The sequence below is a fragment of the Phyllobates terribilis genome, unplaced genomic scaffold (assembly GCF_046119375.1).
Source record: "Phyllobates terribilis strain yellow unplaced genomic scaffold, ASM4611937v1 Scaffold_3__8_contigs__length_932513732, whole genome shotgun sequence".
NCBI classification, from domain to species: Eukaryota; Metazoa; Chordata; class Amphibia; order Anura; family Dendrobatidae; genus Phyllobates; species Phyllobates terribilis.
Genome location: NW_027362763.1, coordinates 841,385,300 through 841,411,039, shown reverse-complemented (window position 1 = coordinate 841,411,039; position 25,740 = coordinate 841,385,300). Strand labels below are relative to the sequence as shown.

At 44.9% G+C, this 25,740-nt stretch overlaps 1 protein-coding gene across 2 annotated transcripts; it reads left to right on the top strand.

Annotated features, from left to right (window-relative positions):
• Window positions 1-2,892: 2,892 nt before the first annotated feature.
• SEC23B (SEC23 homolog B, COPII coat complex component) lies at window positions 2,893-25,291 on the top strand. 2 transcript variants are annotated; one of them, XM_073672474.1, is made up of 20 exons: window positions 2,893-3,076; window positions 11,985-12,218; window positions 12,476-12,533; window positions 13,549-13,635; window positions 14,886-15,122; window positions 16,580-16,665; window positions 16,785-16,929; window positions 18,423-18,581; window positions 18,871-18,986; window positions 19,070-19,193; window positions 19,797-19,877; window positions 19,985-20,074; window positions 20,975-21,081; window positions 21,161-21,314; window positions 21,736-21,813; window positions 22,014-22,175; window positions 22,265-22,351; window positions 23,678-23,833; window positions 24,341-24,406; window positions 24,901-25,291. In XM_073672474.1, exons 2-20 carry the CDS (start codon window positions 11,998-12,000, stop codon window positions 24,988-24,990), a joined length of 2,304 nt encoding a protein of 767 aa, XP_073528575.1. In that variant the 5' UTR covers window positions 2,893-3,076; window positions 11,985-11,997; the 3' UTR covers window positions 24,991-25,291. The 2 variants fall into 2 exon arrangements, with proteins under 2 accessions (XP_073528575.1, XP_073528576.1); XM_073672475.1 differs by lacking the exon at window positions 2,893-3,076 and adding an exon at window positions 10,049-10,173.
• The last annotated feature ends 449 nt before the right edge of the window (window positions 25,292-25,740 follow it).

Genomic DNA, 25,740 nt, shown 5'->3' with positions numbered 1-25,740 from the left:
CGTGGAGTTAAAGGGTTTTCTTTAATGGCCCTGAAGATTGACAGTTCAGGCCGGCGGCACAGTCTGGGCTGAGTGCTCTCCCAGGATGCGAGCAGAACAGCTCTGACACCACATACAAGTCTATGGGTCCATGAAAATCACGGACAGCACACAGATGGCACCCTTGTTGTGGACGTGTTAGGCTGTGTGCCCACTATGCGTATTTCAAGCGCTTTTGCTGCGGAATTTCCGCAGTGTAAACACTTGCAAAACGCTTGGTAATACGTGCCCCATGGTTCCCAATGAAAATCTGCATGTTCTGTGCCCATGCTGCGGAATTTTCCGCTGCGGATTTTCATTGCGGAAAAATCCGCAGCATGTCCATTATTTGTGTGTTTCCGCATGAGAATTTGAGGTCACAATGCATTTGAAAAACGCAAGTCAAATCCGTATGTAAAAACGCTGAAAAAACGCGTGTAAAATCCGCAAGCATTTTTACTGCCAAGAACATGCAGAAACGCTGCAGAAATTTTCTGCTTCATTTCTGCATTGTGAGCACATACCCTTAAACATTGTAATGGATAGGAGAAGCTTTGCATTTTTTTTAGTTTATTTTTTGGACAAACAGAAAAATAAATGATGAAACGTTGATGGCAAAAATTGACACAATGTCCAAACTGATGAAAATCTGATCTAAAATGCTGATGTCTGTTTTTTTCTCTTCACGTACAAGGAAAATCATCAATGTCTGAATAACTTTAATGGATGTGTGAATAATCACAGATGTCTGAATAATGTCTTTTTAACGTTGAATATACCCTCAGTGGGTCTCCACCAGTCTCCTATCTTTTCTGGTGTGGCCCACATGCACCCGCTGGAGCCAGGAGGAGGGGAAACCAAGGAGGGACAGAGGAGTGAGGGAAGGGGTGGGAGCAGTGGCATTGCTAGACTCTGATGGACCCTGGTGCAAAGTTTGGACCTGCATGTTGGTCAGATGTAGCTTTCTCGATCTTATAATGACGTGTTCACCCCCCTTTCATTAGTAATGACCCCCATCCTGTACTAATGTCCCCCATCCTGGGCCCCTTCCAGGTATATATGTCAATCCATCCTGGGCCCCTTCCAGGTATATATGTCCCCCATCCTGGGCCCCTTCCAGGTATATATGTCTCCCATCCTGGGCCCCTTCCAGGTATGTATGTCCCCCATCCTGGGCCTTTTCCAGGTATATATCTCCACCATCCTGGTATATATGTCCCCATTCTGGGCCCCTTCCAAATATATATGTCCCCAATCCCGGGCCCCTTCCAGGTATATATGTCCCCAATCCTGGGCCCTTTCCAGGTATATATATCCCCCATCCTTGGCCCCTTACAGGTATATATGTCACCCATCCTGGGCCCCCTCCAGGTATAGATATCCCCCATCCTGGTATATATGTCAACCATCCTGGTATATATGTCACCCATCCTGGGCACCATCCAGGTATAGATATCCCCCATCCTGGTATATATGTCCCCCATCCTGGGCCCCTTCCAGGTATTCCCCCATCCTGGTATATATGCCCCCCATCCAGGTAGATACGTCTCCCATCCTGGTATATATGTGTCCCACCGTGGGCCCCTTTCTGGTATGTATGTTCCCCGCTCTGCATTAAAAAAAACCATTCTTCTCACCTTTCTCCGCTCTCTCGACGTGCAGCGCCTCCTCCAAACCCTGCGGGAGGGGGGCTACGACTACTTCAGCTGGATGTGCGTCCTCGGATATCATAGTTTGGGGATTTCTTTTTTTTAACACACCGTGCCATATGTAAAGGACATAAAACACCTATAAATTGGACATCGTTGGACTATGTCGGACCCGCGTGTCATTTTTTTTTTTTGTAATAAAGTGGTGAACCAGGGAAAGTGTTGGGGAGTGTTTACTTCAATTAAGTATTTTTTGTGTGTTCTTTTATTTTTTTCCTTGGCTAGTAATGGGGGAATATACTTCTCCATTACTAACACCAGGACTTGATGTCAGTGGAGTTTTTGGACAATTCATAGCTGACATCAACCCCCATTACCCCGATTGCGACCACACCAGGGCATGGGGAAGAGTGAAGGTGAAGCGCGAGAATAAGTGGATCTCATGGGATGCTCCACTTCTGGGGCGACTGAGGGCTGGTATTTTTAGGTTGGGAACAGCCCAATAACCAAGGACCTTCCCAGCCTGATAATATCAGCTCACAGCTGTCTGCTTTACCTTTGCTGGTCATCAAAAATTGGGGGACCCCACGTCATTTTTTTAGTTTATTAGGTTAATACATGTACAGTAACTAACACATGCCAGACACCAATTTCATATCACGGATATCTATCTCTTTGCGCATCTTTAACACATAAAATTCTGTAATTTCTATTCTGCACTCTATTCTGTGCAGATGGTGTGTACCAACCATCAGCACATGGAAGAAAACCACACGGATATTAAAAACGGACCGTCTCATGTGTTTGTTTTTTAAGCGGTCGTGTTTTACCATATTGAATTGTTTTCCCTGTTTTTTTTTTAGCAACCTCCAAATAGTGCTATCAAAATATATAAAAATCCAATAAAAAAACGTGCCCTCACACTGCTACGTGGACACAAAATAAAAGTAGTTCTGACTTCCTAAAAAAAAGCAAGTAGGTGCGCAATGCCCAAAATAGCTGCGGTTTATGTGTGTATTGCTGTATGCCCGCAGGGAGGTCACTCCTGGGTATGTAAACAAGGAGGTTGCCATGGTAACGCGCTATTTAGCTAAACACAGAGCGGAAGGAGCAGCCCGCAGCCAGGGAGCGCGGCCCGCAGCGGTGACGTCAGAGAACTGGCAAGTCCAGTTCCTTCTGCCATTGGAATGGCGACCCCAGCTGATGACGCAGACACATCGCAGGGAGGATCCTCCTGCTGATTGGTTGGTGCTCACATACGTGGCTGCTGGCTCACAACGTCTCCTAACACTGTCGTCACTCCGTGTAACCGGCCTATTGCTGAGCTGTACTTCTCTGGCCGGAACCTTCCCCCGGATTCCGAAACCGGCCCAGGAACCGACACTGACCGCGCTGTGGATGAGATAGAGGTAAGGAGAGCGGATTACAGAGAAAGCAGCAGTCCGGAAGCGTCTCTATCCTCCAGGCAGAGTGGTGTGTTGTGATGCGTGACCCGGGGGGAGGTCACCAATCTGATGGGAGAGTGTATATAGTGTGTGCGGATCTGCTCCTGTGTATACAGTGTGTGCGGATCCGCTCCTGTGTATATATATATTAGTGTGTGTGCGGATCCGCTCCTGTGTATATATATATTAGTGTGTGTGCGGATCTGCTCCTGTGTATATATATATTAGTGTGTGTGCGGATCCGCTCCTGTGTATATATATATTAGTGTGTGTGCGGATCCGCTCCTGTGTATATATATATTAGTGTGTGTGCGGATCTGCTCCTGTGTGTATATATATATAGTGTGTGTGCGGATCTGCTCCTGTGTGTATATATATATATATATATTAGTGTGTGTGCGGATCTGCTCCTGTGTGTATATATATATATAGTGTGTGTGTATATATACACAGGAGCAGATCCGCACACACTGTATACACAGAAGCAGATCCATATATATATATACAGGAGCAGATCCACACACACACTGTAATATACAATGTGTGTGTGTGTGTGGATCTGCTCCTGTATATGTATAGTGTGTGTGTGTGTGTGTGTGTGTGTGTGTGTGTGTGGATCTGCTCCTGTATATGTATAGTGTGTGTGTGTGTGGATCTGCTCCTGTATATGTATAGTGTGTGTGTGTGTGTGGATCTGCTCCTGTATATGTATAGTGTGTGTGTGTGTGTGGATCTGCTCCTGTATATGTATAGTGTGTGTGTGTGTGTGGATCTGCTCCTGTATATGTATAGTGTGTGTGTGTGTGTGGATCTGCTCCTGTATATGTATAGTGTGTGTGTGTGTGGATCTGCTCCTGTATATGTATAGTGTGTGTGTGTGGATCTGCTCCTGTATATGTATAGTGTGTGTGTGTGTGTGGATCTGCTCCTGTATATGTATAGTGTGTGTGTGTGTGTGGATCTGCTCCTGTATATGTATAGTGTGTGTGTGTGTGTGTGTGTGTGGATCTGCTCCTGTATATGTATAGTGTGTGTGTGTGTGTGTGTGTGTGGATCTGCTCCTGTATATGTATAGTGTGTGTGTGTGTGTGTGTGTGTGTGTGTGTGTGTGTGTGTGGATCTGCTCCTGTATATGTATAGTGTGTGTGTGTGTGTGGATCTGCTCCTGTATATGTATAGTGTGTGTGTGTGTGTGTGGATCTGCTCCTGTATATGTATAGTGTGTGTGTGTGTGTGTGTGTGTGTGTGTGTGGATCTGCTCCTGTATATGTATAGTGTGTGTGTGTGTGTGTGTGGATCTGCTCCTGTATATGTATAGTGTGTGTGTGTGTGGATCTGCTCCTGTATATGTATAGTGTGTGTGTGTGTGTGTGTGTGTGGATCTGCTCCTGTATATGTATAGTGTGTGTGTGTGTGTGGATCTGCTCCTGTATATGTATAGTGTGTGTGTGTGGATCTGCTCCTGTATATGTATAGTGTGTGTGTGGATCTGCTCCTGTATATGTATAGTGTGTGTGGATCTGCTCATGTATATGTATAGTGTGTGTGTGTGTGTGTGTGTGTGTGTGTGTGTGTGTGTGTGGATCTGCTCCTGTATATGTATAGTGTGTGTGTGTGTGTGTGTGTGTGGATCTGCTCCTGTATATGTATAGTGTGTGTGTGTGTGGATCTGCTCCTGTATATGTATAGTGTGTGTGTGTGTGTGTGTGTGGATCTGCTCCTGTATATGTATAGTGTGTGTGTGTGTGTGTGTGTGGATCTGCTCCTGTATATGTATAGTGTGTGTGTGTGTGTGTGTGTGGATCTGCTCCTGTATATGTATAGTGTGTGTGTGTGTGTGTGTGTGTGGATCTGCTCCTGTATATGTATAGTGTGTGTGTGTGTGTGGATCTGCTCCTGTATATGTATAGTGTGTGTGTGTGTGTGTGTGGATCTGCTCATGTATATGTATAGTGTGTGTGTGTGTGTGTGTGTGGATCTGCTCATGTATATGTATAGTGTGTGTGTGTGTGTGTGTGTGTGTGTGTGTGTGTGTGTGGATCTGCTCCTGTATATGTATAGTGTGTGTGTGGATCTGCTCCTGTATATGTATAGTGTGTGTATCTGCTCCTGTATATGTATAGTGTGTGTGTGTGTGTGTGTGTGTGTGTGTGTGTGTGTGTGTGGATCTGCTCCTGTATATGTATAGTGTGTGTGTGTGTGTGGATCTGCTCCTGTATATGTATAGTGTGTGTGTGTGTGTGGATCTGCTCCTGTATATGTATAGTGTGTGTGTGTGGATCTGCTCCTGTATATGTATAGTGTGTGTGTGGATCTGCTCCTGTATATGTATAGTGTGTGTGGATCTGCTCATGTATATGTATAGTGTGTGTGTGTGTGTGTGTGTGTGTGTGTGTGTGGATCTGCTCCTGTATATGTATAGTGTGTGTGTGTGTGTGGATCTGCTCCTGTATATGTATAGTGTGTGTGTGTGTGTGGATCTGCTCCTGTATATGTATAGTGTGTGTGTGTGTGGATCTGCTCCTGTATATGTATAGTGTGTGTGTGTGTGGATCTGCTCCTGTATATGTATAGTGTGTGTGTGTGTGTGTGTGTGTGTGTGTGGATCTGCTCCTGTATATGTATAGTGTGTGTGTGTGTGTGTGTGTGTGGATCTGCTCCTGTATATGTATAGTGTGTGTGTGTGTGTGTGTGGATCTGCTCCTGTATATGTATAGTGTGTGTGTGTGTGGATCTGCTCCTGTATATGTATAGTGTGTGTGTGTGTGTGTGGATCTGCTCATGTATATGTATAGTGTGTGTGTGTGTGTGTGTGTGTGTGTGTGTGTGTGTGTGTATCTGCTCATGTATATGTATAGTGTGTGTGTGTGTGTGTGTGTGTGTGTGTGTGTGTGTGTATCTGCTCCTGTATATGTATAGTGTGTGTGTGGATCTGCTCCTGTATATGTATAGTGTGTGTATCTGCTCCTGTATATGTATAGTGTGTGTGTGTGTGTGTGTGTGTGTGTGTGTGTGTGTGTGTGTGTGGATCTGCTCCTGTATATGTATAGTGTGTGTGTGTGTGTGTGGATCTGCTCCTGTATATGTATAGTGTGTGTGTGTGCGGATCTGCTTCTGTGTGTATATAGTGTGTGTGTGTGTGGATCTGCTCCTGTATATATACAGTGTGTGCGCGGATCTGCTCCTGTGTATACGGTGTGTGCGCATCTGCCCCTGCCTGTGTATATGGGGTGCGTGCGCCTCTGCCCCTGCCTGTGTATACGGGGTGCGTGCGCCTCTGCCCCTGCCTGTGTATACGGGTTGCGTGCGCATCTGCCCCTGCCTGTGTATACGGGGTGCGTGCGCATCTGCCCCTGCCTGTGTATACGGGGTGCGTGCGCATCTGCCCCTGCCTGTGTATACGGGGTGCGTGCGCATCTGCCCCTGCCTGTGTATACGGGGTGCGTGCGCATCTGCCCCTGCCTGTGTATACGGGGTGCGTGCGCATCTGCCCCTGCCTGTGTATACGGGGTGCGTGCGCATCTGCCCCTGCCTGTGTATACGGGGTGCGTGCGCCTCTGCCCCTGCTTGTGTATACGGGGTGCGTGCGCATCTGCCCCTGCCTGTGTATACGGGGTGCGTGCGCATCTGCCCCTGCCTGTGTATACGGGGTGCGTGCGCCTCTGCCCCTGCCTGTGTATACGGGGTGCGTGCGCCTCTGCCCCTGCCTGTGTATACGGGGTGCGTGCGCCTCTGCCCCTGCCTGTGTATACGGGGTGCGTGCGCCTCTGCCCCTGCCTGTGTATACGGGGTGCGTGCGCCTCTGCCCCTGCCTGTGTATACGGGGTGCGTGCGCCTCTGCCCCTGCCTGTGTATACGGGGTGCGTGCGCCTCTGCCCCTGCCTGTGTATACGGGGTGCGTGCGCCTCTGCCCCTGCCTGTGTATACGGGGTGCGTGCGCCTCTGCCCCTGCCTGTGTATACGGGGTGCGTGCGCCTCTGCCCCTGCCTGTGTATACGGGGTGCGTGCGCCTCTGCCCCTGCCTGTGTATACGGGGTGCGTGCGCATCTGCCCCTGCCTGTGTATACGGGGTGCGTGCGCCTCTGCCCCTGCCTGTGTATACGTGGTGCGTGCGCCTCTGCCTGTGTATACGGGGTGCGTGCGCCTCTGCCCCTGCCTGTGTATACGGGGTGCGTGCGCCTCTGCCCCTGCCTGTGTATACGGGGTGCGTGCGCCTCTGCCCCTGCCTGTGTATACGGGGTGCGTGCGCCTCTGCCCCTGCCTGTGTATACGGGGTGCGTGCGCCTCTGCCCCTGCCTGTGTATACGGGGTGCGTGCGCCTCTGCCCCTGCCTGTGTATACGGGGTGCGTGCGCCTCTGCCCCTGCCTGTGTATACGGGGTGCGTGCGCCTCTGCCCCTGCCTGTGTATACGGGGTGCGTGCGCCTCTGCCCCTGCCTGTGTATACGGGGTGCGTGCGCCTCTGCCCCTGCCTGTGTATACGGGGTGCGTGCGCCTCTGCCCCTGCCTGTGTATACGGGGTGCGTGCGCCTCTGCCCCTGCCTGTGTATACGGGGTGCGTGCGCCTCTGCCCCTGCCTGTGTATACGGGGTGCGTGCGCCTCTGCCCCTGCCTGTGTATACGGGGTGCGTGCGCCTCTGCCCCTGCCTGTGTATACGGGGTGCGTGCGCCTCTGCCCCTGCCTGTGTATACGGGGTGCGTGCGCCTCTGCCCCTGCCTGTGTATACGGGGTGCGTGCGCCTCTGCCCCTGCCTGTGTATACGGGGTGCGTGCGCCTCTGCCCCTGCCTGTGTATACGGGGTGCGTGCGCCTCTGCCCCTGCCTGTGTATACGGGGTGCGTGCGCCTCTGCCCCTGCCTGTGTATACGGGGTGCGTGCGCCTCTGCCCCTGCCTGTGTATACGGGGTGCGTGCGCCTCTGCCCCTGCCTGTGTATACGGGGTGCGTGCGCCTCTGCCCCTGCCTGTGTATACGGGGTGCGTGCGCCTCTGCCCCTGCCTGTGTATACGGGGTGCGTGCGCCTCTGCCCCTGCCTGTGTATACGGGGTGCGTGCGCCTCTGCCCCTGCCTGTGTATACGGGGTGCGTGCTCATCTGGTGTTAGGGTTTATGTATCTGGTGGACTGTTCCGGTTCTGTTCACACTTTTTACACTAATAGTGTGACGCCCATCATTATAGTAATCTGATGGACCCACTAGTGAAATCTGTTTTTAAAAATAAGTTATTACAGATCCATTCTAGCCCCATCATGGCCTCTATTACACAGTATGATTGGGTCTTTGACAATATGAGAAATCTGATCTCCAATGACAAAAAATCAGTAAAGTTGTCCCTGCGATCCTCCATCAGATAAATGTATGGTGGTGGTGATGAGAGGACGCCATGGATTGGCATTGGCCTGTCCTCTGGTGTCTGGAGAGACTGTACTACGCTGATGGGGCTGCTGTGATGGAATATATAGGACAGGGATAAGCTGGGTTACAGGTGCCTCAGATATCAGCGTTACTTTACAGTATGGGAGCAATGTGAACAATTTCATAATAGTTATGTGTGGTAATGTAGGAAAGTGCAGCAGAATACTTCATACCGTTGTCCAGCACTTGTTAAGAGGAAACAGTTGTTTGGTTAAGCCCATGGCCCCACTATCAGTATTTGGTCAGTATTCGGTCAGTATTTTTTCTCAGGCGTAGGAGCCAAAACCAGGTGAGGAACAATCAGAGAAAAGGTATAATAGAAACAAGTCACCAATTCTGCATTTATCACCCACTCCTGGTTTTGGCTCCCACTCCTGAGAAAAAATACTGACCGAATACTGATAGTGGGGTTGTGGCCTTACACTGAGTGTACGGGGAGTGGGGAGGACAACATATGTTTTGTGTGCCAACATGTAAAGTAAATGTGAACGGATCCTAAATGGTGAAGCTGTGTGCATTGCCCATATTAATAGTTTATATAGGTAAACTATAAGGAAGTTTCCCCTACTGGCTGTCCCAGCTTAATCACTTCAGAGCCCCCTGGAAAATAAAAACAATGTATTCTGACTACAACCACCCACACCACAGCGGTGACTTTCCCACAATGTTGTCGCTGCCACACTATTCTGTCAGAGCGGATATCCGCTGTACAGAATACTGGTGAGCTGCTGCTGATTGGCTGCAGCGTTTCCGTGACACAATAATGTCCTGGCTGTTCATGTGATATCTCTGAAATGCTATTGCTTAGAGCATGTGCACACAGGGCGGAAACGAGGCAGATTCTCTGTACAGACTTTGTGTCCCCCCCCCCCCCAAAAAAAAGTGTAGAGCAGATTATAGCAGAAGAGTCTGAAATCTCCCCCACAGATTGCATTCAGGTATAACTAAGGCTGCAGGTGTGTACAGGGCTTTATAGCTTATGGCAATGAGTAAAATGCAGTGATTGTGTCACAAGGCAGCAGCAGCAAAATGAGGAGGATTTTCCGGTATCAGATGTTCCTGGATCCTAATCATTCACATCAGATCACTTATTGGGGTCTTGATCAGGTTGGGAAAGCTGTCCAGTTGTGTCTAGCAGGGCTGTGGAGTCTGTATAAAATGGACCGACTCCTAAAATATATAATAAATTGGGTACAGTAGTTCAATGCAGTTTGTGGGGAATATTTTTTTATAAGAATTTGGGAAAGTTATGAAATGTCCTATAAATGTCTGCCCTATTCCTGATCTGAGGGTCTAGACTTTTAGCCAAGATGAATCTGTGCTACAGTAAATTTATCACTTAAACATGAGCCATGTATGAGGGAGTCGGAGTCGTGGAGTTGGAGTCATTGTTATGGAAATTGAGGAGTCGGAGTCGGAGGTTTGGCTGACCCGACTCCACAGCCCTGGTGTCTAGATTGCTTACACAGTGGCCGTCCTCCCCCGGGGGGCGCTCCACGCTTGTTTGACCTTTGGTACTCGCTCCTACACGTGGCATTGAGACTGCTGACATTCAGGAACTTCATTATCAGCTCTGTGTGAGATGTGTGTCAGTAATGCTACAAAGTACAGGCGCCCCTGTCTGTCTGTCCCTGGCACCGCTCCTGCAGGTACAGCAATATATCTGATTCATTTCACCTTTACGGGGGCATATGGTATTATCCTTCCGTTATATCACTTAAAGGGGTTTTCTGTAGATTATTGTGCTCATGTAGTTCAGTTTAACAAAACCGTCTCCTCCGCTGCCCCCATCTGTCGTTTGTTTGCAGCGCTGACTTCATGTCGACAGCACTGCAGCCAATCCATTGAGCTCAGCAAACAATGGTAATCCGAAATCCATTTCTGGCCGACGTTATCATATGTGTATGGACAGTCTTCACTGACATATCTACGTTACTGCTGCCACTTTGCTGCACATTGCTGGTACTATTATAGCGTGGGCTCAGATGTGACCGGCATCTTAGGCTATGTTCACATGTCCAGTAATGATCCGTTACAACGGATCCAGCAGAAATCCGTTGGCAAAAAAGTTGTGCAGACAGGACCTTTTAGTCTGGTTTTTAAATAACTGATCTCTGCTGGATCCATTTTTTAACATTGAAGCCTATGGAAAACAGATCTGTTAACCAGCCATCTGATTTTTTTTTTTATTGTAAAGGATCCCTTTTTTGCTTACTGGATTCTTGGTTCAATTTTCTTTAATAAAGAGTTGATATATAAAAAAGTCAGAGCACTTTATGGTGAGGATGAGGAAAAGAAGACTGCCACCTCCCCAAACCAGCTGTAGCTGGGAGGTTTATCTTTTGGTTTGTAGATTAAGCTGCTGGGACTCCTTATTGTACCTGTAATTTGCAGGTATTTTGCTTATCAATCACACACTACAGATTAGATTAGATATCAGGGATGGGTAGTGATTAGATTATATATATTTATATGATAAAACATGGTTTGGTGTGTCCTATTGTTTTCCTTCTAGATAAGAGGGGTCAGACTCTGTGATAGCACACCAGGGAAGATGACTGGAGCTCCACTGACCCAGCGAATAAAGGCCCCATACACATTAAGCCCCCGTCTCACATAACGATATCGCTAGCGAGATCGCTGCTGAGTCAAGATTTTGGTGATGCAACAGCGACCTCACCAACGATGTTGCTATGTGTGACACTTTGCAACGATCAGGCCCCTGCTGTGAGGTCGCTGATCGCTGCAAAGTGTCCTGGACCATTTTTTGGTCGTTGGCCTCCTGCTGGCCAGCACACATCGCTGTGTGTGACCAGCGGGACCAACGATCAGGCTGGTATCCATGGTAAACATCGGGTTACTAGGGGCACGCGCGCACTTAGTAACCCACTGTTTATCATGGATACCACTCTGCTTCAGCAGGCTGGTAACCGGGAGCAGGACATTGTGGAACGATTCTTTCCACGATATCGCTGCTCCCCTGATCGCTGGTGAGCCTGCCTGTTTGACAGCTCACCAGTGACCACATAGCGACGCAGCAACGATCCCTGACAGGTCATATCGTTGTCGGGATCACTGCTGCATCGCTTAGTGTGACGGGGCCTTTAGACTAATGTTGGTTGACCCCATTGGATATCAACAGGTTTGACCGGCTGACCGAAGGTCAGGAGAAATTACAATCATGCAAGTCCAATTTTGATCGGCTGATTGCATTGTTCTCCCTGATATAAGCCACTGACCGACCCGTCAGTCAGCATCTTTCTCATAGAGAACACAGGAGCTCTTGGCCAAGTGAGCGCTCCTGTGTATGGGAGAGATTACTGTCGGCCGATAACAGCAGACTTGTCCGACTTTAGCCTGTGCTTGGGGACCTTTTAGATCAGTGCAGATCCCGCATTTCTTTTTTATGCAATAGGAACTGATCACTAATTGTACTTTTTTCATTATTTTTTTTTTGCAGCACTACTATTCCTATGGCAACCTACCTGGAATTTATTCAGCAGAACGAAGAGCGAGATGGGGTGCGTTTCAGCTGGAACGTTTGGCCGTCTAGTCGGCTGGAAGCTACGCGGATGGTTGTGCCCCTAGGTTGCCTATTCACCCCAATTAAAGAGCGTCCGGACTTGCCTCCAGTGCAGTATGAACCAGTCCTTTGTACAAGACCAACGTGCAAAGCGGTCCTTAATCCCCTCTGGTAAGGAATGGCCGGTAAACTCTATGATGTATATGTGATATTTATATAATTGGGGCTGATTTTCCCGATCCATTACATTTTGTCAACATAGCTGGATGTTTTATTGACTTTGATTTTTCTGTAATTGACTCAATGAAGTTTGTGTACAAATGTGGGAAATATTACATTACAGTAAGGTTTAGAGTTAGAAATAATTTTATGTATAATATAGTTTTTATCTAATTATTAATTAGATATATATTTTTTTCTTTTCACAGCCAAGTTGACTACAGAGCCAAGTTGTGGGCTTGTAACTTTTGTTTCCAACGAAACCAGGTGGGTGTATGTATATTCCATGTTTTGCAGTTTGTCTTGTACTGAACGACGCTGTGCTGTTTCAACTCTGTTCCCTGTTTGTTTCCATCAGAAACAGCTGATGGGTGGGGGTGCTAAGTGTCAGACCCCCATTGATCTGATATTGATGACCGCTGAATTGATATTGATGGATGACATCAAAATCATAAGTCTGTGCTACTATTTAACTTATTTTCCTTTGAAAAAAGATAGGGCATATTGCTCGCTAGGAATAAAGATCCCAAATCTTGTACTGGGAGACAGAACATGTTGCTGGTCTTTTTTTCATTCTTCATCTGTCCAGAAGAAAGGTAGAATGTAATTTACTATATTACTTCACATTTATTGGATACAATTAAAACTAGAATAGAACCTACATGTTTCGGCGTGTACATTCCATGAATAAGACTACACCCCGAAACATGTTGGTTCTGCTCTTCTATCCCTTGTTGAGTATTTAACTACTGGATGGAGTTTTAATTGTATCCAATAAATGTGAAGTTTTATTTTCTACGGAGTGCCTCTTGCTGAACATTGCTGTCATTTATCTATGTTCATTGACATTACTCTGGCTGGTCTGTATGTAGCCTCCTGCTCCGGCTGAGGTTCATTGACGCTACTGTCTGGTCTGTATGTAGCCTCCTGCTCCGGCTGAGGTTCATTGACACTACTCTGGCTGGTCTGTACGTAGCCTCTTGCTCCGGCTGAGGTTCATTGACACTACTCTGTCTGGTCTGTACGTAGCCTCTTGCTCCGGCTGAGGTTCATTGACACTACTCTGTCTGGTCTGTACATGGCCTCCTGCTCCTGCTGAGGTTCGTTGACGCTACTTTCTAGTCTGTACATGGCCTCCTGCTCCGGCTGAGGTTCATTGACGCTACGGTCTGGTCTGTACGTAGCCTCCTGCTCCGGCTGAGTGCAGATGAGCTGACGACCTTCCTTGTCTTATCTTTTCTTACTATATTATAACCTTATTTTATTACTACTTTTTTTTCAGTTCCCTCCCACATATGCTGGAATATCAGAAATGAATCAGCCTGCGGAGCTGATGCCACAGTTCTCCACCATAGAATATATTGTCCAGGTACAGACCTTGAATGCTACTTTTATTCTATGTATTTCCATAATGTAAAATGCTCTACTTGATTAAAAAGACTTCTGATTGGTGACTATAACATGACACAAAGATCTGAGCTGTGTGTGATCCCGGAGACCTCACATTACAGAATATTAAGAGTGAATTGCAAGTATATTTACATTATGGAGTTATTGCCATCTCATAAAGAGATTGCATATTACTTGGAGGGTGGGTGTTTGCCCTCTGAGACCCCATTGTAGTGCTGCCTCCCCTTCACTGTTTTTCCTGCACAGCGGCTCTTTGTTCTAGGACCCTGTTTGGTAGCCCCCATGGAAGTAAAAATGGGATGGCTGCAGCTCCCTGCACAGATAGGTGGCCGAGAGCGCCAATCTGCAGGCAAAAAACATGGAGGGGTGCAGCGCAAATCAGATCTGTGACCTCCTCATTTTTCAGATTGTGCAGGTCAACAAAATAGCAAAAGTTCAGAATAGGATGTAGTGCATCAAGTGCCGGATCAATGTGAACAGCGCTCTCACATGTGCCAATGAAACATCTAGCAAAAATAAAAAACGTGAATTGCATTAGTTTTTGCTGGAGGTCTCAGAGGTCAAACACCCACGAATCACACATGGATGACCTATCACAAAGATATATAAAGGGGAAAAAAAGGCAAATTGAACATAATTTCACACACCGCCCCAAAAATTGTCCGGAGAAAATTGTTGGCACCTTTCTAAAATTGTGGGTATACAACTTTTGTTTCAAGCATGTGATGCTCGTTCAAACTCACTTGTCTCAAGGAACAGGTGTGAGCAATATGAATATCACACCTGTAACCAGATAAAAAGGGGATAAGTTGACTCATTTTTGTATTGTGTATCTGTGTGCCAACACTTTTTCAGCCATGACTGTATATGTGGAGAACACAAGTAATGTATGTCGACCCAACGAGTTTTAGACCAACAGCTGTCTTATGGTCCCCATACACACTAGACTGGCGTCCAAAACCGCTGATGTCGACAGGGTTGGCCTGACATCATTTGTTCTACTTTGGATGCCAATGCTTTTGTTCTCTGAGATAAGCTGCTGCAGATGGGGATCGGTTACTAGAGTAATAGATCAGACGGGGATCGGTTACTAGAGTAATAGATCAGACGGGGATCGGTTACTGTAGTGTAATAGATCAGATGATGTTAGATTTTCTGTTATACTTTGTTATTGTAGTAAAGGTCCTTTTGTATGTTTTCTGATTGCAGCGCGGCCCGCAGACTCCCCTGATTTTCCTGTATGTGGTTGATACCTGTCTGGAGGAAGAAGACTTGCAAGCTCTCAAGGAATCTCTGCAGATGTCCCTCAGTCTGTTACCCCCGGATGCCTTGGTGGGACTGATCACATTTGGGAGAATGGTTCAAGTACATGAACTCAACTGTGATGGGATTTCCAAAAGCTATGTCTTCCGAGGAACCAAAGATCTTACAGCTAAGCAAATCCAGGTAGGGGCTGTTATTGTTGTGAAGTTGCTAAATATAAAGTAGTTACCCACTCTCATGGGCATTACGGTGCAATGACTTCTCCTGGGTCTGCTGACTCTCTAGTGATGCCGGTCGCTGCCTTCACTGCATGTCAGGACATTTCCTTCCAGTAAGTCTTATCTTGCAAGAAACATTTCTGATTATTGGCCAGAGTAAGTGTAACCTTAGGTGGCTACATATTAGATTAATGTTGGCCAATTTACCCCAGTATATGGGGGTTATCTGACTTTCCTCTGATTTTGGGAGGGAACGGAGGGTCAGGCTGTTGGATTTCAAGCATGTCCATTCCTGTTGTTCTTGGTAGAGAAGGTGCTGCCAGTGTTGTCTGGAGCAACTAACTTTCCCTTCCCTGTTCATGTATGCCAGGAGGTTTAGGGTATGTTCACATGCTGCGTTTTTTTCTTCTTTGTGCATAAAAAATGACTGCGGTACCAGTAAGATGAATAAGATTTGTAACGTCTCATTCACATTTTTTTTATTGTTTCCTTGCATTTTTTGAGCTATGGTGCAGTTTGTTTTTTTGTTTTTGTAAAACCGCATATAGAATGTCAATTCTTTCAGTGGTTTTACGGCATTTTTCACCCATTCAATGAATGTGATAAAAAAGCAGCCAAAACACACAAAAAAATGCACATCATGTACTCTTTGGTTTTCCTGCCTAGAGATGCGTTTTTAGTGCAGAAAAACAATGCTGCAAAAACTCCGAGTGAATATACCCTGTGCTATTGGCTGAGCAAGTCCTTAGCTGACAGCTGTCTAAAGTCTACTGTCACTGCTCGGATGGTGAGGTATCACCTGGCCACCAGGGGGCAGCTCTCTTCTGAGGCACAAGTGGAACATTCTCCACATTGAGAGCCTGATCCTTTTCCATGACGCAGACTAATATTCAGTGCTTCCAATCTATAGGAGCATTAAAAGAGGTTTTCTCACCTTGGTAAATGGATAAAATTGTAAATTGCTTGTAAAAACAAGCGACTTTGAAATTGACCTCTTATGAAGAATCCTCTCCGCTCTTAAGAATGAAGAGATTTGTCACTCTATAGTTTACTGCTTGTTGCCTAGGTTACCAGCCACTGCTGCAGTTAGAGGTAGCCGGTTTCCCAGGCAAGGAGTGTGTTTGCAAGCACCAGTTTTTATGTTTGACACATGACTGGATATTCTTTATAGGAGTTGTGAGGAGACCCCTTGTTCACTTACTCAGTTAGGCCATATGGATGTTGAAAAGGGGGTTCCTTATTTGGGGAGTGAGTGAGGTAGGAGAGAGAGCTGCTAGCAAGCCGCAGCATTTGATTTTTGCCAACCCTGCAGAATAAATATTTGGCGCCCATGTATTCCTTGAGGGACATCTGGAGATCTGTGACACAGCTTGGTTCACATTAGCATTATTTCCAGATTGTTGATGTTTTTTTTCTATTTAGGACATGTTGGGTCTTGTAAGACCTTCAGCTGCAGCACAACAGGGAAGACCCCAGCAGCCTCCGGAGCAGCCCTTCTTATCCAGCAGGTGACCCCTTTGGATATTCTAGCATTGTTTTCAGTGTTTCTTCTTTCGGTTCTCACATTGTGGCCGTTCTAGTGATTTTTTTTTTTTTGTAACAATGACCTTTTCCATCTTTGTTCTAGGTTTTTGCAGCCAGTTCACAAGATTGACATGAATTTAACAGATCTGCTTGGGGAATTACAACGTGACCCATGGCCCGTAACTCAGGGGAAAAGGCCACTCAGATCAACAGGAGTGGCTTTATCTATCGCTGTTGGTTTGTTAGAGGTATTTGTTTAATGCAAATTGTCTTGTCCATTATTAACGAGGTCAATGATTAATTTCAATATTAAAGGCTCAGCTTGATTTACTGATTACATTAAGGGAATGCGCACACATTGGTTTTTCCTGGAAAATCTGCAAATGTGCAGAGAGTTGGAAGGAAAAACGCTACATAAAATGTGTTTTGCATTTTTTAATGCCTTTTTACATATGTTTAATATGTGAAAAACTCTGGAAAAACTTTGAAAAAATTAAATGCTGCAGATTTGAAAATAAAACCAAAAATGCTTCGTTTCAGATCTGCAGGGTAGAAATAAGCATATGCTTTAGATTTAGGAAATCTCATTCACTTTGCTGGCACCGTAAAAGTTTTGCGTTTTTTTTTTTTTTCTTGCGGCATAAATGCAGTGTGTGAGCAAATTCTTACACGGGAAGTCAAATACAGACAGTACTTACTAAGGTTAATACAGAGTGTTATATGTAAAATAAAAAATTGCCAAATTTAAAAAAAAAAAAAAAAAAAAAAATGAATTCAATCAATAAGATATTTTTCTGATGACAGCTTCCCTTTAAATCGACAGAATCTGGGAATAGAGATCCATTCTTTACTATGGAAGCCAGTATTGCTGTGCTCACTGCTCTGATACATGTAGCTAAATAGAGAGAGGAGTTCAGTGTCCATAAAAGAACAAGATGGTTAATTAAAAAACAAAAAGCAACCACAAGTGATATTGATTATGATAGGTCATCAATATTAGATCAGTGGAGGACTAAACCTGACGCCCTGGCTGACAAGCTGTCCCCTTAATGTAAACTTTCAACGGCTTGGGACAGCACAGCTCCGCACCCTGTTTAGTGTCTGCTGCTGAGAAACTGCAGATCGGAGAATAGGAGCTGATCTGCAGTACCCAGCAGCGGCCACTACACCCTGTACAGTCTCTGCCCTCTACAAGCACTGCACACACCTGGTCAATGGAGGTCATGGATGTTAGACCCCCCAGATTTAATATTGATAACCCATCTAAGATAGGTCATTAATATCTTCAGCTGAAAAGTCCCATAAAGCTGGTTATAAATCTGATTTTCAGCAGACAAATATCTAATGTATGAGGCCCACCCGAAAGCAGTTGTTGAGGGTGATAAGGTTCTGGTAGTTGGATTTTAGTTGTTCTTGCGGAGATAAACCTGGCCACGGCTTACTCCACCATGCATGTGTATGTGTGGAGGGGTAGGAATTGGGGGTGGCTGAACCTCAATGCGTATGACCTGCCACCTTCTGTAGAAGAATGGGAGGCACATGTTACAGCACCCTCAGTGTTCTTCTGGTCAAAGAGGAAGACGACGGACAATACTCAATGGCGGACTTTTCAATAAGTTTATATTTTTGTTGTTTAGTGTAGATGCAGAACCTATGGAATTACTAAATATGTCAGAATCTGCTTTGTCTTATATATTTGTATGTTTGTACAACCTAATATTTTTATATACCTTCTCTATAGGGAACGCTTCCGAATACTGGCGCCAGAATCATGTTATTTACAGGAGGGCCCCCAACACAAGGGCCAGGGATGGTTGTCGGGGATGAGCTGAAGACGCCAATTCGTTCCTGGCACGACATTGAGAAAGATAATGCCCGTCTGATGAAGAAAGCTACTAAGGCATGGACCATTGAATTTCTTGTGTATAAGAAAAATGTATTCATTGTGTCAGACGATAGTGTTTTCTTCCACCCCTGGGGGGGGGGGGGACTCACAATGTGGTCTTTGTGCTGGAAGGAATCTGGTATTCCTGTACAGGAACGATGTTCTCAATCTCTCACTTGTTTGGAAAGGAAGCTGAAATGTATCTGATATTCTGCAAACCTAGCTTTATGCACATATATCCACTGATCTAAGATAGTGCATTACGTGGTGTGAGGGTATAATCACAGATATTCTCTGTACACAGCATTATGAAGGCCTGGCAAACCGCACTGCAGCCAATGGACATTGCATTGACATTTATGCCTGTGCGCTGGACCAGACGGGTCTCCTGGAGATGAAGTGCTGCTCTAACCTCACCGGGTAGGGGGCAGAAACCTACCATAATGTCACATCTATGTGCTAGTCCTCTGCACAATAGTAATTTTTTTTTTCTTTTACTTTAGGGGTCAGATTGTGATTGGAGATTCTTTCAACACCTCTCTGTTTAAGCAAACTTTCCAGCGAGTGTTCAGTAAAGATTTAAATGGAGCTTTCAAAATGGCCTTTGGTGCTAACCTTGAAGTCAAGGTGAGTCTGCAATGTTTCACTCACTTTTGCATTTCTTAACCTCAAACATCTACATATGTGTCTTCTTGAGTCTTTAATACAATGGTGCTTGATCAAGTTAACTAAATTAAATTTGGAAGATCTAAGAATAAAGACGGTGTATGCAGTTTGGAGCCTTAGTCCACCAAAATTTGGTAGTGTAGTCTTTTTGCAGTCCACCGTAGAAGAGGAATTGTTCTCCAATCACTTTTGTTTTTATTAATGGGCAGCATGGTGGCTCAGTGGTTAGCACTGCAGCCTTGCTGCACTGGGGTCTTGAGTTCATATCCCACCAAGGACAACATCTGCAAGGAGTTTGTATGTTTCCGGGTTTCCCCCGGGTTCTCCGGTTTCCTTCCACACTCCAAAGACATACTGATAGGGAATCTAGATTGTGAGCCCCAATGGGGACAGTGATGGTAAGTAATGTGTGTGGAATATTATGGCACCATATAGGCAAGCAAAATATTTTATAGGTTGTCATATTTTAGATGAGGAGACCACACACATTTAGAGCAATCTTATTTAGTAGCTAACAATGTTGTTACAGTGGATTTATTAAAAAAAAAACTTTATCTCCAATAGACCTCAAGAGAGCTGAAAATATCAGGTGCGATTGGGCCCTGCGTTTCCTTAAATGTGAAAAGTCCATGCATTTCAGAAAATGTAAGTTGAAATAAATCTATGTGCTTCTTTTGCGCTAAAATACCCCACCATCTCCAGTCTACCGACCCTCACGGCAGATCATTACAGCAATTTTATGTCTGTCTTAGGAACTTGGAGTTGGTGGGACATGTCAGTGGAAAATATGCAGTGTGGATCCGTCAACAACTCTCGCCTTGTACTTTGAGGTGGTGAACCAGGTAAGTTTACTTCTCTGTCGTCTACATTCAAATGTTTCTGTGTAAATAATAATTGGTACGTTTTCTCTTCTTTTTTATGCCCTTTAAAGGGATTTCTGGGTTTTGGGTCTTGCAAATACTCGCAAGGCATGCACTGCGTGCTGTGAGGATTCTAGAGCATCGGGAGAGTGCAGTCATGTAACCGCAAGTTTGCGATTTGCATACTTCTGGCCACATTCCTACTAGACGTGTCCAGCCTCTTGCATTGATTGAGGCCACAGACCTCTAGTCTGCATGTGACCGCATGTATTCAAATTGCATATTTGAAGTTTATGGATCATAAACTTCAGTGTCCTTTTGATATCACAAGTAGTAAATACTTATATATTTTTTTCTTTTTTTTAAAGAACTGCCGCAAAAAAAAAAGAAGAAGTTATCCCTTAGCAATATGTATATAGTGTAAAGTGCACGTGTTTACATATTTGGCGATCGCCTTTTCCCCGCTTCCCAGTGACATCGTATCCTCTTTTGAACGAAGTGACTCAGACTAGCTGGATCACACAGGGTGTTTTTGGCCAGAAGTCTATTTCTCATTGTAAGTTATAGGAGCCTTAATGTGAGTCTCATAGGCTCAGATTGTGCTCCTTACATTACAGCTCCATACAGAAGATTATGCAAGATCTGGCTAGGCTGAATTGCAATCACATGGTATAAAATTGGATCAGGATGGCGCTGGAATCTGGAGGAACCTGTGATTTGGTATTTAAAACACATGCACTAATAAAAATATGTAGTTTCATAGACGAGTAAATAGGCCACAACTATAAAATTGCTTTTAAAATCATTCCGTAAAGTATTTGCTGATAAATCTGATTAGACCCAGATTACGGTTTCTGAAATCCTTTTTCTGTCTGTTTTCAGCACAATGCTCCCATTCCTCAAGGCGGTCGTGGGGCTATTCAGTTTGTCACCCAATACCAGCATTCCAGCACACAGAAGCGTATCCGAGTCACCACCATTGCCCGAAAGTAAGTGCTTGCGCTCCAGTATTTGTAGGCCACGATGCCACACGTGGCACACAGCTGACGTCTGCCTTTTCCCCTTTAGCTGGGCCGATGCTCAGACTCAGCTGCAGCACATTGAGGCGGCTTTTGATCAGGAGGCGGCAGCGGTGCTGATGGCACGTCTAGGGGTCTATCGGGCCGAGACAGAAGAGGGACCTGATGTTCTCCGATGGTTGGACCGACAGCTGATCAGACTTGTAAGTGTCATGTAATCATGATCTGAAACACACCAGTTACATCGTAACTTCACCTTCCAGTGATATTTTGTAGCATACTTTTAATACAAGTGTATAGGTTTAGGTCCATAACAACCCAAAAAAGTCTACTTATAACATCAATAAGGCCTTGCAATAGTTTGTCCATTGTTTCCATGTGAAGTGAATTGAAATAAAAGTCAATCTTGATGGCTGTGAAGGATTTTTCTGTGCCGATTAACCCCAAATCGCATGTGCCCACATTCAGTGCCAGTCCTGTACGGCACTGATTGTGACTAGACTGAACAGCACAGAATAGACTGATGATCTAGTCACACTAATAATGACCGTAGACACGAGTCTGTATTCTTGTGATTTGGTTTCTCGTTTTTATGGATGTAATGAAGTAAATGACTTATTTTAGTGCCAGAAGTTCGGACAGTACAACAAGGATGATCCCACCTCCTTCAGACTTTCAGACACGTTCTCTCTTTACCCTCAGGTAATTGCGAATTATCTATATGTCATTGTAAAAAAAAAAAAAAAAATTCAAGAATTCTGAAGTCATAGCTGAACTTTCCTTGCCTCTAGGCTTACCCTGGAAAAGTCTAGAAATGCTGAACTATTTTTATCTGTGTACTGAAATGTTATTCTCTAAGGTTCTTTTTTTCATGTATGAAATGTTACTATACTTTGTCACAGTTCATGTTCCACTTGAGACGATCTCCATTCCTGCAAGTGTTTAATAACAGTCCAGATGAATCGTCTTACTATCGGCATCACTTCGCCCGACAGGACCTGACCCAGTCTCTGATCATGATCCAGCCCATTCTCTACTCGTACTCTTTCTATGGGCCTCCAGAGGTGAGTGACTGCAATCGGCACTGGATACACAGATTTATCTAGGCACAGATCCTCTCCTTTATTCATCATTCTCCTTTTTCTTTTAACAGCCTGTTTTATTGGACAGCAGTAGCATTTTAGCCGACAGAATTCTGCTCATGGACACGTTCTTCCAGATTGTCATCTACCTTGGAGAGGTACGCTTTTCGTTCTCAGTGATATGGCTGCTCTGAGCTAATCCTCCATATTTCTCAATGCATTTTAAAGCCTACTGAAGATCCAACTAAAAGCAGTGTAGATCTAGCAATGAATAGCAGCTCTAATATGGGCACAATTATACACTCTACTACAATTGTGCCAATATTACAGCTAGAAACCATGAAGCTGACCTTAGGAGACCAGTGATCAAGGTAATGTTAGTGACCCTCCTTTTCTTAAAGGGTTGGTTTTAAAAAAAAAAAAAAAAAAAAAAAAAGCTACTTTTTTTTTCACCAAAACCAGTCAGTGCCAGACCTGTGCCTAGTATTACAGCTTAGTTATATTGTGACGATAGTGTTGGGACTGTGGGTGCTAACCAGGTCCCTAGAACTAGGGGTGCCCTAGTCTATCCCTGTTCCCTGGATTACTCCTGAAGGTGGCGACGCCGGGTTCTTGTGCCTTGCTATGCTCCTATATCTACCTGATCTGTCCCTCCACCACCCAGGGTAGTGGAAAGCAGAAGTGTATAGGAATAAAATAACTAGACAGACAGGGATAAATGAAAATGCCAATCATACAAAATGCACACCAAACAAAATAGTGGGACACAGAAGAGTAAAAGGAAGGAGAAACCAAATAGAGATGATGAGGATGTGCACACTGACAAAACTCCAAACCACAATCTCCTGAATAAATCTCCAACTACCAACATCACCTCCAACTCCAGAACCAGGCAGTAAGAATGAACACTGGTAATCCCTAAGTGCCAGAGGGGAGTGGCCAACACTGAACAGCTGAGACAATCCAGGTAGGAAAGCTCCAAGAACTTCAACTGAACAGATTACCCTTGCACTGCTAGCAAGGAAAAAACCTGCACTGTTTAATAAGATGAAGTATTTCAAACCAGTGCAGGAGCGAGTGAAACCCGACGCCATGACCTACTGGCCCCTCTATTGTAGTATCCCCGTGACACATATTTACTTGAATGAAGCTGAGATTAGATTGTGTACTGCACACAATCTATGGACAAGTGCGGGATTGTTTTAGAAGTAGCCATATATATTTTCAATCTTGTACAACATCTTTGTCCATCAATTGGAGTTTAAACGAAGTGCTACAAATGACAAACGAGAGGGTAGTAATTGCCCCTTATTAAAAATAGAGACTTTTGAAAGTGTGACCATAATGTGTATATTTGAAGTTTTGCATCCTATGTTTCTTTAATCAAAGGCATGGAGTGTTTGCATGACTCTGTCTACATATAATAGATAGGTGTGTGCATCTAACTATCTATGTATCTTAATAATAGATTTTTATTCCTGTAGACTATTGCACAGTGGAGGAAAGCCGGTTACCAGGACATGCCGGAGTATGAGAACTTTAAGCATCTTCTTCAAGCACCACTAGATGACGCCCAGGAAATCTTACAGAGCAGATTCCCTATGCCCCGCTACATCAATACAGAACATGGAGGCAGCCAAGTAAGTAATTTTATTGTTGAGGAGCATAGGCCCCGATTCATCAAGAGTGGACATTTCCTAACCAGTATTGATGAGGGGGCATGGTGCGGTCATGCGGGCACACCTATTCATGGATTGGGAGAGTTTTACAAGTAGCACGCCAGTTGTCAGCCTTGCACCAGTCTCCGTCTGGAGTAAGATTTCTGACGTAGGGAACGGCACAGCTCGCCATAAATTAGACAAGCTGTGGAGTCACATCCCTGCTCTACCTCCGTCCATTTTGGTGGCACTGGGAGACACGTAAAAATGCCATAAGTTGCAACGTTTTTGTGCAGCTTTGAGTTGCGCAAAAAATTTGCAACCTTTCAAACCAATTTATGGCAGAATTGCTTTGATGAAGTAGGGCTGCAGTTTTTGGCAGAGAAGGAGGATATCTTCTTTTTTTTTTTTCTTTTTTATGCATCTACAGGATAAAATGCAAACATGTAGTTATATTTTTCAATCAATGTCTTTCCTCTTCAATTTTAGGCCAGATTCCTGCTCTCCAAAGTCAATCCCTCCCAGACGCACAACAATATCTACAGCTATGGACAGGTGAGCACTAGAGGAGACTGATGACCAATATAGACCATAAGATGTGTCGGAGGGGGGTGACGACCCAGCATGAAAATGAATGTCAGTCCAAATTCTGTATCTATACTGATAGATCTGAGTGTATCTGATTACTGTAATTATATCGCCTCTGGGGTTGATGAGTAATAATTTATTAACAATATTTACTTGCAGCCATAGCGCCAATCTGCAGGTAAATACTGTTTCAAGCTTGCAGCGATCTAACCTGATATTTAGCTGCAGGAAAGTTATTGTCCCTGCAGCCTCTCAGTACCAATCAACTGTGTGGCACCATGGGCAATGAGCGGTCACAGCTCCCCGCAGGGAGCGCGGAGATCACATCCACCGATCCCTCAGTCACCGCTGGACCAGAAGTCTGGCCAATCTTTTTGGCCAACTCTAAACTATAGCCATTGTGAATGTCATTCTGCTGTCACTCCATTTCCCTGCAATAAATGTGATTTATCCCCCCACAGGACGGTGGAGCCCCAATTTTGACGGACGATGTCAGTCTACAAGTTTTTATGGATCATCTGAAGAAGCTGGCTGTATCTACTGCATCGTAATGCAAAAAAACAAAAACTGTGGACAAAAAAATGTGTGAAATGGAAGAGAGCGCCATTTTTAGATGATTACACATTCCCACATGTTTTCCAAGGAACTAATCCGAGTTTTACCAGAAGCTGAATAAGATGTGACCTTACGTTTTTGAATGTAGTCCTATCTTAGGTTTAATTTATTGTCTTTATTTTTACAAATCGAATGACCGCTCCGTATGTTCCCATCCATGCCTTGTTCGTGCCCCTTCCACCGTCACCTTTTGTTTATTCAGTACCTACAGATCTATAGTAAATTTTTCTGCTAAAACGAGTGTTTCTCCTAATATTTGGGACATTTTTAGAAGGATGAGCAGAATAGCACATGGCAGAAATACAGAGAGATAGAGTTTTGTTTTAAATATCAGCGGTTTCATGCTGAATTCAGTGATAATAACAACAGGATTACAGAGGTTTATATGCAGTATACCATATACATATATCTACTAGAGGAATACTACAATGTGTAAAATAGAAAATCTCAGCAGCTCCTTCTTAATTATATTTTTCTCCTTTTTCTTGCAATAAAATTGGGAAAAAAATATACAGAAATCTTTGTCCTTAGATATCAGCCATGTTCTCCCTGGCTGTAAGTAGCAGGAGCCCCCCGCCACTTGTCTGCTTATAGGTAGCCCTCCGCTGGGTCCGTCCACGGAGAAATCAGAAGATGTGAACTCGTTTTCTCTGCAGGAAAACGCTAAAAATGTCTGTTGTGTAAAT

Coding starts and splice junctions, on each gene's coding strand:
- SEC23B (XM_073672474.1), top strand. CDS start 11,998: ATGGCAACCTACCTGGAATTTATTCAGCAGAACGAAGAGCGAGATGGG. Junction 18,582..18,870: donor TGATGAAGAAAGCTACTAAG/GCATGGACCATT, acceptor CTCTGTACACAG/CATTATGAAGGCCTGGCAAA. Junction 19,878..19,984: donor GTCCATGCATTTCAGAAAAT/GTAAGTTGAAAT, acceptor TGTCTGTCTTAG/GAACTTGGAGTTGGTGGGAC.